General features: G+C 41.0%; 1 protein-coding gene across 2 annotated transcripts in view; it reads left to right on the top strand.

The window, feature by feature from the left end:
- The first annotated feature begins 73 nt into the window (after positions 1-73).
- The window catches only part of Pibf1 (progesterone immunomodulatory binding factor 1), a 159,334-nt gene continuing 146,549 nt past the window's right edge, over positions 74-12,858 (top strand). For both annotated transcript variants that reach the window (XM_038310669.1, XM_038310670.1), the window contains exons 1-5: positions 74-213; positions 1,414-1,687; positions 4,601-4,701; positions 7,085-7,283; positions 11,968-12,087. In XM_038310669.1, coding sequence (XP_038166597.1) covers positions 1,436-1,687; positions 4,601-4,701; positions 7,085-7,283; positions 11,968-12,087 — 672 coding nt within the window. In that variant the 5' untranslated portion in view covers positions 74-213; positions 1,414-1,435. The remainder of the gene's footprint in view (positions 214-1,413; positions 1,688-4,600; positions 4,702-7,084; positions 7,284-11,967; positions 12,088-12,858) is intronic.

Here is a 12,858-nt window from a genome sequence, read left to right as displayed (position 1 = left end):
GTCTCCGGACTACAACTCCCGAAGTGCACCGCTTCGGATTGACTTCCGGGGAGGGAGGGCCTGTGCACCTACGTGCACTAGCTTCTTCCGACTTCTTCCCTGACAGGGCGGGTGGTTGTCTTGGTGACTGCTCCCTAACGGTCTGGTGACCCCGAGATACTTGTAGAGGGTTTGCAGCACTGAAGACGCCTGTGGTCCCTCCAAGTGTCCGAGGTGAGGCTGGCTTTAGCCTTGTATGCGGAGTTACTGACGCGGGAGAGGTAGCTTCCAGGAATCTGTTTCCCTATCTTTCACGCGTGGTACAAAGATGTTAAATGCATCAAGGTTTAGAATTTATAAATTTCTTAGCCAAAGAGGGAGATGCCCGTCTCTGGTCCTTTGTAACTCGGGCGAGGATTTCTTTCTGGCTACACCTTTCTTCACGCCTTCCTTTAAAAAGGAAAGAGGTGGGTCTTACTGTAGCTCTTACTGTCCCCCACCACGCACACCTCCTTCCTCAAAGTTCCTTTTAGAAAAACTGAAATGTCTATTTCTATGGACATTTTACCAAATCGTGTACTATTTAAACAAAGGAGTTAGTAAAATTCTTGGGAAGGCTAAGATGTGCTATTTAGAATATTCGAAATTTTCCTCTTCTAACCTCTCTGTTTTTCCAAGTTATTTAGAAATGTTATTGTCTCAGTGTGAGCTTGTCTTCAGACTTGCAGTGATGCCTTGCTCGTTAAATAAACCTAATGTGTATCCCCAGACAGTCTTGATGTCGCCTCCGCTCTTGTTTTATATATCCTCTCTATCTCCGTACAAATCTTGTCCCGTGTGTTCACAGATCTTCGAGATTTAACTGCTTCTGTACAATCTTACACTGACAAAATCAGAGTTATTCTCTCCTGGAGTTTGGAGTTCTTGGTATGAATGGGCTTTACCCTTTCTCTTTTACATGACTTTATTTTCCTTTTTCCTTCAAATTAAGATTCTTGCTCTGTAGGCATGGTGGTGCACACCTTTAATCCCAGCAGGAGGCAGAGGCAGGCAGATCTCTGTGAGTTCCAGGACAGCCCAGGGCTACACACCCTGTCTCGAAAAAACAAAAGCAAACAAACAAAGATTATTGCCCCAAATTTGTGTGTGTGTGTGTGTGTGTGTGTGTCTGAATGTATATATACACGCACATTCATACATATATATGTATGTATATATGTGTATATATTTTCACATATTTATTTAAATTGACCAAAGGGCTGAGTTCATGATAGGATTTAGTGAATCTATCTTTGATTTGAGCACTAATTCACAGTAGTGATCGGGCTTAGATTTGGCATATTCCAGTGCCCAATGATTTAAGCAATCTTTAGTAACTCATCAATGCACTATATGTTTTTGGTATATTTAAGTTTATTTCCTTTTACTCTACAGAAGATTGATCCAGAATAATAAAATGTCTCGAAAAATGCCCAAGGAGTCAAAAAAAGTAAACATTTCTAGTTCTCTGGAGTCTGAAGATATTAGTTTGGAAACAACCATTCATACAGATGACATTTCCTCATCAGAAGAGCGAGAGGGTAAAGTCAAAATCACCAGGCAGTTAATTGAAAGAAAAGAAATGCTTCATAATATTCAGCTACTGAAAATCGAGCTATCCCAAAAAAATATGATGATCGACAATTTGAAAATGGATTATCTTACAAAGGTAAGAACAGATGCAAACTTTGTTGATCTTCCTGTTTAAACCGAAGATAATTAAGAAGTTGGTATGTAGGCCAGTTGTGGTAGCACATGCTTTAAATCCCAGTACTCTGGAGGCAGATCTCTGTGAGTTCTAGGCTAGCCTGGTTTACATAGTGAAGTCCAGGACAGCCAGGGCTATGTAAAGAGACCCTGCCTCCAAAAAAAAGAAGGGAAGGAAGGAAGGAAGGAAGGAAGGAAGGAAGGAAGGAAGGAAGGAAGAAAGGAAGGAAGGAAGGAAGGAAGGAAGGAAGGAAGGAAGGGATGTGTCAGACTGTAAATAGTATACTTGACATTGCTTTTCCACTACTACCTTTTTATACTTTGCATATTGAAAATCTGGTGTTTTGAATGTGAGTATGGATGAGTTACTTTTGTAGGCTTAATTTTTAAAGTGTAGCACTAGTGTAACATGCATTTTCTTAGGAGTACTTTGTAACCAAGTTTTGTGCTTCACCACATGTGAGGAGACTAATTATTTTGAGAAGAAAAATCAGGATCATAATAATCGTATTGTTGAACCTCAATGGCCCTTTCTCTAGGAGTCTGATTTTCTTGAGTCATAGTTCCTATGTGTCTGAGAGTGGCTGTGTCCCAGAAGTCAAACCCAACTGACCGCTGTCTTCAGCAAGTGGGCCATGGAGAGAAGGATGGCCTAGTTCTTGTATTTTTGCCTTGTGTGCTAGTTAGACCCAGCGTAGTTTGTGGAATACGTGGTAGAGATTAAACTAGCCTGTTGTAAAGGGTTGTAAAGAGAGGGGGCCCCTTTGTTTGTCCCGGCTGCCTGGCTAGCTTACACCCGAAATAATCACACAGAAACTGTATTCATTACAACACTGCTTGGTCCATTAGCTCTAGTTTCTTAATGGCTAATTCTTACATCTTAATTTAACCCATTTCTATTAATCTTTGTATTGCCACGTGCCATTGGCTTACTGGGAAAGAGTCAGCATGTCTGACTATGGCTGCTCCATGGCAGCTCTGACTCTGCCTTCTTCCTCCCAACATTCCGTTTAATGTTTTCCCTGCCTACCTAAGTTCTGCCCTACCAAAGCCAAGGCAGTTTCTTTATTCATTAACCAATACAAACAACACATAGAAAGAAGAACCTCCTACACCATTAGCCATACTAAATAGTGAGTGATTATGAGGCACATTTTGTTGGTATTGCTGCTTCTGTTCCTAGGACAATGATTTCCTCCTGACAGTGAACTAACTTTCCTCTTCTTAGCTGTTCCAGCATTAGTCCCTCTGTCCAAAGTGTATTCTTGTTTCCTTTATACTGTCTCTTGTTAACTTGTTCTCCTATTTTAGTTCTGTGCTATGTATACTAAGATACTACAGTGTCCTACTAGAAAAATATATTTACTTTGGACAAAAGATATGATTGCTGGATAAAGCTTTTTAACCATGCAAGCCTGAGACCCTGAGTTCCGTCTGTGGGCTGTATGGTGAAGAGAGAACTCCTGAAAGTTGACCCACACCCACACACTCACACACATACACACAACTTAGAGTAAAAAGGAAGGGCTGAAGGGGTGACTAAGCAGTTAACAGCACTTACTACTCTTACAAATGACCTGCGTTCAAATTCCCGAACCCACAGTTCCAGGGGACCCAGTGCTGTTTTCTGGCTAGTGAGGGAACCAGACACAAACATGGTACACATACATACACACGGGCAAAACATTCATACACATCAAAATCAAGTAAATCATAAAATATAATCATGTGGGATTCACATCTGTATGCTGAGAATACTATTGGTTAATAAAGAAGCTGCTTTGGGCCTATTGTAGCACAGAATAGGACAAGGTGGGAATTCCAAGCAGATAAAGGAGGAGAGAGTGGGGAGAAGCCATGTATCCACAGGAGGAAAAAGCTGTCCGTATGCTGGTACCAGTAAACCACTAGCCTCATGGTAAAATATAAAACAATAGAAATGGGTTGATTTAAGATGTAAGAGCTAGCTAGAAATACATTTAAGCTATTGGCCAAACAGTATTGCAATTAATATAGTTCCTGTGTAATTATTTTCGGTCTGGGTGGCTAGTCACGAACAAACAGTCTCCGTCTACAATACAAGATTAATTTAAATTCTTAATATTTATTTATTTTTGAGGTGCTAAGGATCAAACCCAGAGCTTCACCTGCTGCACAGGTATCCTGCCCATGATGAAGCTAGATCACTTTCTTAACAGTACCTCTCTAGGAAAGGCAGAAGATGCAGTTAGACTCATCTATTTTAAAGGAGAGAGAGGGAAAAGGAATAAATAGATAGGCACAGGACCAAGTATGTAGTGGTTTACAGTAGGAGTCTTCGGTTAGTCACAAAGCAAGCTGTTGGCAACAGTCTCTAAATGTCCTCTGCTACAGAGTAGAAGTTTTTGCGAAGACGGTTTCTTGAAAGTGGTGGCCATTTGTTAGCACATTTTAAAGGTAAGCTAAAGGGAGATGTGAAGGTCTCTGACATACCAGGAAAGGAAATTAGTGAGGAACCTAAAGTGGTCCAGGTAAGCATATCATGAGAAACTTGTTTTCTTTTCAACTCAGAAGCTCAGGGCTAGTGAGTGATTTAGTTAGCAGTTACTCATTTTGTCTTGGGTGTGTCTGAAGCCAGCCATGTGGCAGTTGATGAAGATGTGCAGTGTTCAGACTGATAACTTTACCATATGAGTAGAGGCTTATGTGAAGCTCCCATCTGAGTGAGCTTTGCATGTGAATTAAGGGAAAGCCATCTCAAGGCTAGCCTAGCACAAACATTTACAGGACAGTAGTTTCAACTCAGATCTTTAAAGATTCTTCCTCTGTTTCTTCTAAATGTTCGTTGTTATGTTCACTGAAAGCTGACCATGGAAACTATGTTCTCTCTGTTCAGATTGAAGAGTTGGAGGAAAAACTTAATGATGCGCTTCACCAGAAGCAGCTGCTAACTTTGAGATTAGACAATCAGTTGACTATTCAACAGAAGGATGCCAAGTAAGAAATGTTTTTCACAAAACCCTAACGTCTATTTTCAAGCTAAAAGTAATTTTATTCTTATTTATGCATGTTGTTATAGGCTATAATAGAGAAATTTTAAGTTAGATATGCTTATTATCCTAACATCCAGACCACCAAAGGCCAGGTTGCTTTATCACAGTATACAAATGCACAGTTAACATTCAACATTTATTCAACAAATACTGGCCTTGTAAGTAACCCATACATTCCATAAGGAGCTCTCTGGATTGCCCACAATTAGTATCTAGCTGACCTTTTTCTTCATTCACTCTATAAACCATTCTGCATTGTCACAGCTGTCCAGATTTGCTGTCTTCAGAGACAATTACTGTGCCTGTGTATTTTCTCGGGGTGGATATGTACCTATCAAGAGTGAACTGAGCCTGGTGGAGTGGCACACACTTTTACTCCCAGCACTTGGGAGATGGTGGAAGGATGATTAAGAGTTAAAAATGTCTGACCATGGTGGTTTATACCTTTCATCCCAGTACTTGGGAGGCAGAGGCAGGCTAGTCTCTTGAATCTGAGATCAGCCTGGTCTACAGAGGTCCAGAGTTGCACAAGAGTGCCAAGTCTGGAAAAACAAAACAACAACAAAGCAACAACAACAGCAAAAACCAACGTAGTTCAAGGTCATCCTTGGCTAGTGAATGGAAGGCCAACCCTGGCTAGTTGAGGCCTCATCTCAAATTAACAGGCAAAGAAACAAAACAAAGTATTCATTGTTTACTCTCATGTACCTATGCCAATTATACCTATGTAATTTAATTTAAGTGATATAAACAATGACATTTTAGAAAAAAAATGCATTGTTTCTATAAAAACCAAAAGAAATTCATTAGAAACAACTCAATAAAAATGAATGACAAGGGTTGGAAAAATGGTCAGCAGTTAAGAGTACTGACTGCTCTTCCAGAGGTCCTGAGCTCAATTCCCAGCATCCACAGATCAGCTCACAATCTAATGCACTCTTCTGGTCTTCAGGCATACAGACAGACAAAGCTTCTGTATACATAAAAAATAAAGGCGTGGTAGCTCATTCCTTCAATCCTAGCACTTGAAAAGCAAAGGCAGGCAAGTCTCTATGAGCCAAGTCTGGTAGAATGAGTTCTAACCAACTAGAGCTACATAGCAAGAATTGTCTGAAAATAAACAAATAAATAAATAATAACAAGTCAACAGAGGCAAGATAGGTTTAAAGACAAAGCAAAAACATCAATGAACAGTACCTTCTCAGATTTCTGTCAGAGTCTTTTAAGGTCTCCTCTCTAGGCTAGGGATAGGACTCAGAGGTAAAATGTTTGCTGGAAGACCTGAGTTTGAAATCCCAGTAGACGCTGAGACTGGCGGTATGTTCCCAGAGTCTCAGAAGAGCAAGGTGGAGGCAAGCAGATCCCAGGAGCCCCTGGCCAGCTTGTCCAGCCATGGTGACCTCTAGATTTAGTGTATGCTTCTGTTTTTAAAAAGTGTCCAGTCCAGTAGACTTGTCTATCAGTGCTTGAAAGGAGGAGTGAAGATTAAGGAGAGAAATAGACGAGAAACACAAGGTAGAGTCGGAAGGGCATCCAGCGGATACCGTGATCAGCCCCAAGTTTAATACTCAAAGTTCTTATATACTCCAGTTAAAGTATGTGTGTGGTGGTGGTGGGGCAATACAAAAGACTTTCTTACCAGGTTGCAAAGAGCAAACATAATTAGCTTAACACCCAAAACATCAAGTAACCACACCCTAAGTCAAAATGTCCTGTTGACCAACCTTTGAAGAGTCACCCAGTAGCCACACCTTTGGTCAGTCATCTTGTTGTCTAGGCAAGACACCAAGTAACCACACCTTAGTCACACCTTCTGTTGTAGAACCTCGAAGGAGCAAGAATAGGCCTGAACTCTCTGACTTTGAGTCAGGATGGAACGGATCCTCTTCTGTGGGCCTCCACTAAAAAATAAGGTGAAAAACAGCTAAGTAAGACATCAGCTTCTAGCCTCTGCACTGCCAGGATGGGTCAGTGGTGGGCTTCACTGGTTGAATGAATACATTATGGGGTTCAGTGTTACTGTATTAAAGAGATATGTCCTGCAGTACCAGGATCAAAGAGAAATGAAAAGTAATAGCATCCAAAGCTGATATGTAAGGGTTTAAGACTGTAGCAGATTAAATGTTTATTTGTAATTTGAATTTTTGGTTACTACTTAAGAGTGTTGGTTTTGATATTTTTTGGGCTAATACATTTGCTGATCTATATGAATGTGTCACTTCAAGTTTAACTAATTAGATAAATCAACACTAATGATAGCTAAGAGTATGGAATGCTGAGAAAAATCTCAGTAATTTTAAAACTTGCCGTAAATTCTCTCAATGTAGGAAATATCAAGAACTAATGAAACAAGAAATGGAAACCATTTTATTGAGACAAAAACAACTGGAAGAGACAAATCATCAGCTAAGAGAGAAAGCTGGAGATGTCCGTCGAAACCTGCGCGACCTGGAGCTGACGGACGAGCAGTATGTGAAGCTAAAATCCTTTCCTGAAGACCAGCTTTCTATCCCCGAGTATGTGTCTGTAAGTGCCGTGCGTCTCCAGCTTTCTATCCCCGAGCATGTGTCTGTAAGTGCCGTGCGTCCCAGCTTTCTTTCCCCGAGCATGTGTCTGTAAGTGCGTGCGTCTCCGAAACTCTGTAGCTGGGGGTAGTGGCACATTTGTAATCTCGTCCTCAGGGCATGGGGACGTGGAGATCAGCTCCTACACCTATGTAGTGAGTTGGAGGTCATCTTGTACTATAGGAGTCCTCATCTCAAAAGAAATACACAAAGTTCCATCCATTCTCAGACTGAACCTGGCATTATATAGAGGTGCTCTTTATACATTTTTTTATTTTTATATTTTACATTAGCATAAAAAGTAATGAGTTCCTTTTTGATGTGTACGTGGCATTATGTGTTCTCTCCAAGTCTCCCCTATGCCTCCTGTCCTCCCTGTAGCAAGTAGTCCCCTCTTCTGCTTTCCTGTCATGTCACAGGTCGCCTCCCTCTCTGTTTCCTCATGTCCCCTTTCCTGGCTTCATAGATATACATGTTTAATTTTAAATTAGGTCCAACACAGCAGAGAAAGTGTAGTGTTTGTCTTCTGAGTCTGGCTGGGTAAAGAAAGGAGGCAGGAGGAGATGCATGAAGGAGAAGCAAGCTTAAATAAAAGAAAGGAGGCAGTGGAGGACTGTTACCGGGGAAGAGAAGTAAGAGGGTAGAACAGGAAATAGATTTCTCAGTTATGAGGAAGTTCAAAAGCAAAGGTAAGTGTAAGAAGGGGTAGAAATAGAGAGATGCAAGAATTTTAAGCAAGGTGTAGTCAGAGTAGGACAAAAATAAAGGGAGATATGGGAGGAAAGAAGAAAAAGAAAGTTTATGAAAAAAATATGTAAACAAAGTTAGATGCATATTTGTAGAATATAAAACAAAATTTTAGTACTATAAAATTAAAAAATGCTGCTGGGCGGTGGTAGCACACGCCTTTAATCCCAGCACTTGGGAGACAGAGGCAGGGGGATCTCTGTGAGTTCGAGGCCAGCCTGGTCTACAAGAGCTAGTTCCAGGAAAGGCTCCAAAGCTACAGAGAAACCCTGTCTCGAAAAATCAAAAAAAAAATTAAAAAGGTACACCAAAAGGGGAAAAAATCATAATAGTAAAAATGATTAAAAGGAAAAGAAGAACAAGAAAAATGAAGTGTGAGAGCAGCTTCTTGCTGGGCCTCAGAAGTTGGAGATTGTCAGTTATAGCCGTGGAGATACATTTGCTCATGTGGGCTCTAGGCTTTCCTGTGGCTTAGGTTGTTTGGGACACTATACTGGACACATACCAGGTGTCTCTTTCCTTTACTTTGGTCACTTTGTGTGCCAAAGATCCTTGTTGACATAATTAACTTTATAGTCTTTTGGTGTGGCCCACAGTCTAGTGGTTGGAGATGTCTCCCAAGGGTGTCAGTAATGTGAGCAGCGTCCACAGTAGGTCTGTGTAGGTAGAGAACCTGGCTTTGTACTTGCCAGACCTACAGAGCTGGATCCTGCTGGCAGGATCCAGCTGTGGGAATGAGTCGTACTGCGGGAACTTCAGAACTCTCGGGCTCTGCAGTAGTGAGTAGGACATCCGTGGCTTCAGCAGTTGATTGACATCTGTGGACATCAGGCCCAGAACTGACAACACTAGGACTGGTCTTAGCTGAGAGAGTGAGCTGGGTCCTGGTCACTGTGGGCAGGACTGTATTGCTCTGTATATTCTCATCCTGAACCAAGTCTCCAGATGCCTCTACTTTCCTCTGGTCAACTTCTGGTCACCCTGCTCTTCACTGTTGCCTGTCCCCTTGGGTTTTTCCTCATCCTGTGTTGCAGACCAAACTGAGACTCGGTGACTTGTGATTGTTTGAAGTTCTTAGGCCCCTAAGGTTGCAACAGTAGGCCTGTCTCAAAGTGACTGTTACTTGCCACCCACTGAGTCATATGGTAAGACAGAATGAGTTCTCCCTCCACTGACCCACTGAGGTAGGGATGAGTGTCCCACTGGAACCTTTAACTGGATTTGAGGTTCTTGAGGACTGTTAGCATTTACTTGGTGCACCTGTTGAAAGACCTTTTGACCCCCCCACCCTCTCCTGCTAGATTCACCTTGTATGTGTTATCTATGTGTACTGGTACATGTGCACATGGGTGTGCATGCATGTGGAAGCCAGAGGACAGCCTTGGGTGTTACTCAGGCATAGCCTTATTATTTATTAACTCATTCATTGTTAAGACAGAGTCTCAATGGCCTGGAACTTGCCAACTAATTAGGCTAGCGAACCCCAGGGATCTGCTCGCCCTACCTCCTCAGCATGCATAATAATCATGAGCTGCCACACCTGCCTCTGTTACATGGCTTCTGGGTATCCAGCTCAAGTCCTCCTGCTTCTGGGAGACATTTGACTGCGGTCTGCCCAGCCCCTCAGCTCACTACCAGTCCATGCTCCATCTTTTTCCTGCTCCTTTCAAGTATCCATTAATTTCCTTTATGGGTGTCCAAACCCTGTCTCCTTTGGGGTTGTCTTGTTTATCTCACTGAATCTCCTCCTCTAGCTCATCCAGAACCAAGTTCAGACCCATATACCCAAGGGTATTACTTTTGAAACACCCAACTGGTAGTGTTTTTTGACCGCCATGAAAATGGAAAGTACCTCTAAGACCAAAATCTCAGTGACTCCATAGTCCATAAAATGAGTTATTTTATCATGGTTTTAATATTCTCTAAGGGGAACCTCTGAGGATGAACCACATTAGTACTGTCTGAGATTAACTAGAAATAGTGCGGAGAGAGCATAGTTTTTGTGATTGTTAAGGGATAAAGATGGGGCAGAGTCTTGGTGATAGATTAGTTCAGAATCTAATATTCCTCAATGAACTTGGGCTTAGGCTTAATATTTGGTATGAGTCTCAAGTCACTTTGGTATCAGCACCCTCTTCTGTCCTAAAGAGTTTTTTTTTGATATGGGTATATTTGCAATATTTGAAATTGAACTTAAGGAAACAATTTATGTACAAGAAGGGGTGGGTACGATGTGCTATAATGGTGCTTGTCTGAAGGCCTACCTAGTACTTCAAAGGCCGAACCAGGAGGATCTCTGGAAACTAAGGGTTCAAGGTGGCCAGCTGATAAATGAAGCAAGACTTTATCTAAAAACATAAATAAAAATACAAAATTAGATGCAATCTCTGTTTGCTTTAAAAATTACAGTGTCATTATCATACATCACATAGAGAATGGGAAAATAAGAATTGGATTGAACAAAATAATTCCTACTGTAACTAGGAATATTTTTTATTTTGTGAATTCCCTAAAAGAATTGAAACAGTGCAGGGAAAGGCCAGGAGTCCCTAGAACACTGACTGCTGTGCATTTGTGTGTTAGATAGGATTTTATCCTATGAACCTTCTCTTTTCCCCATTTATAAAATAGATCCTAATGTATGTTTCTGTTGTAAAGATTAACTGTGGATATGTAAAACACGTCAAATGCTTAGCACAGTGCCCTCCGTCTCTGAATGTCAGTTCTCCCTACTGTCTGCCAGAGTGGGAGCCGTTCTCGGGTCTCCGTGGACTAAGGTTTCTGGATCAGTGACTTGAAAGAAAATCAGACATTAGCTTTCTGCCCAGCTTTTGATGATTGAAATGGGTCAGTTACAGTTTTTCTGACTAACACGCACTGTCTAAAACAAATACTCTACATGCCATCATTGGAGCTTCATCCATAGCTCAAATAGAGTACATACATTTTTCCTTTCCGGTTTTAGTATTCTTTCACACTTGTGCATGAAATATTATTCTAACTGATTGATGTAGATTTCACTGCCTTAAGGACCAATCTAACACTTGCCCTCTTATTAGACAGAGTATTTTTGCAATACAGTCTTATGTCAAGGACTTTAGATTATATGCCTATGTAATAAGTAATCCCTAATTGCTCTCTCCTGACTTGTTGATGGTTTCTTAGGTTCTTAGAACCCTGTATTTTGCAGCACTTGGGTTATGACAGGAAAATGAAGACTGGAAATAGTGATAGGAGAGGTACTTTTTGATTCATCCCCTGGACCTCTTAACACTGCAGGGAAAGCAACATTATAGAATGTTGCCAGGAGCCTGAGATAAGAGCAAAGAATAAAATGCATCTCTTCATCAAATTGATCCTTCAGTTAACAGAGCAGTGTATAAACCAGATAACATCCCTGCCTTCATAGAGCTTGCTTTGTGTAGAAGCTAACAAGCGACAGATTAAAATGAAGTATGTGAAATGTCTCCTACGTGCTTTGGAGAAAACAAGCAGGGTGGAGAATAAGGAGTTCAGTTAACTGTAGGTTATTTTGTTATTTAAAGTCAATTTGATTTATTAGTGATGTATCTGTGGGGAATGTATTCCAAGTCTGCTAGTGGATAGTATGACTCCTTAGCAGCCTATTGTGTTTCCTGTACATGTATATCTTTGGTGAGTTTTATATAAGACACTGGCAACAGAGTTTTATATATATAACAAAACAGTTATAACAATATGCCTTCATAAAATTTCTTGATGGCTTCCCAGAATTTTCTGATTTATATTTTTACCACAATGGACTGAGTAAATACATGACAGAGTGAGAGCAGCCGGGGCAGCCTGCCCCACTGCAGGCTGGCAGAGCCTAATTGTGGTTTGGGTTCCGAATTGCTTACTTTTCTTTTCTTTTTTTAAAGATTCGGTTCTATGAGCTAGTCAATCCATTAAGAAAAGAAATCTATGAACTACAAGTGAAAAAGAATGAACTGTCTGAAGAACTCAGCACAAACAAAGGCCAACTGAAGCAGCTGACAGAGGTTTGTTTGATTTCTATTACTCTTTGGAAGATGTTGCAGCTTTCCCACAAGGCCCTAGTCAGCGTTTTTGGGAAGGAGCGTGAAAATGCTAGGAACATGGGCTAGGATACTGACTCCTGCAGCTCTTAGTGAGGCTAAGCAGGAGCTAGTGGAACATCTCTCTTCAAAACTGGCACGATAAAGATGCTTTAGCCCTAATCCACAGTATACATTTGTTGTCGTAACTCATTTTCATAAGCAAGTGCTTTCGAGACCACAAAACCAGCCATATCTGAATGTTCTTGTGCAATAAACATGCACACAGAACTACATAATTTCCCTTGCTTTAATATATAAAATATGGATGCCATTAGTAGGAAGAAAAAGAATGTATTTGACTTTTTTTTTCCTAGAGACTCCTGCGTTCTCCTTTGGCAGGACAGTCCTCACTATTGCTGGCATGTAAGGATTAGTAACACCCATGCTATTTTAGAAGTATCTTATTCTGGTTGGTGGATTATAAGGCTAGTGTTCTTGCAACCCTTCACTTACAGAGGCTGTGCTGATCATTAGTTGGATTACAACACTGCCCAAATATCCCAGAGTGCCACCATGTACTTACCGGCAAAATGAAAAATAGTGATGGACTGATTCATTCTACTCTATAACAGCTTCAAAATAATAAGATTAATGTTTTCTCCAAAAAGTTCATGAGACCAGAAGGAAAGCAAGCTTATAGATTACAAGTAGAGTCTACAGCAGTTGTTCATTAGTGGTTAGCCTTGTCCGTGG

Source organism: Arvicola amphibius, chromosome 13, assembly GCF_903992535.2.
Source record: "Arvicola amphibius chromosome 13, mArvAmp1.2, whole genome shotgun sequence".
Classification (NCBI taxonomy): Eukaryota; Metazoa; Chordata; class Mammalia; order Rodentia; family Cricetidae; genus Arvicola; species Arvicola amphibius.
This window is presented reverse-complemented; position numbering and strand designations above follow the sequence as displayed.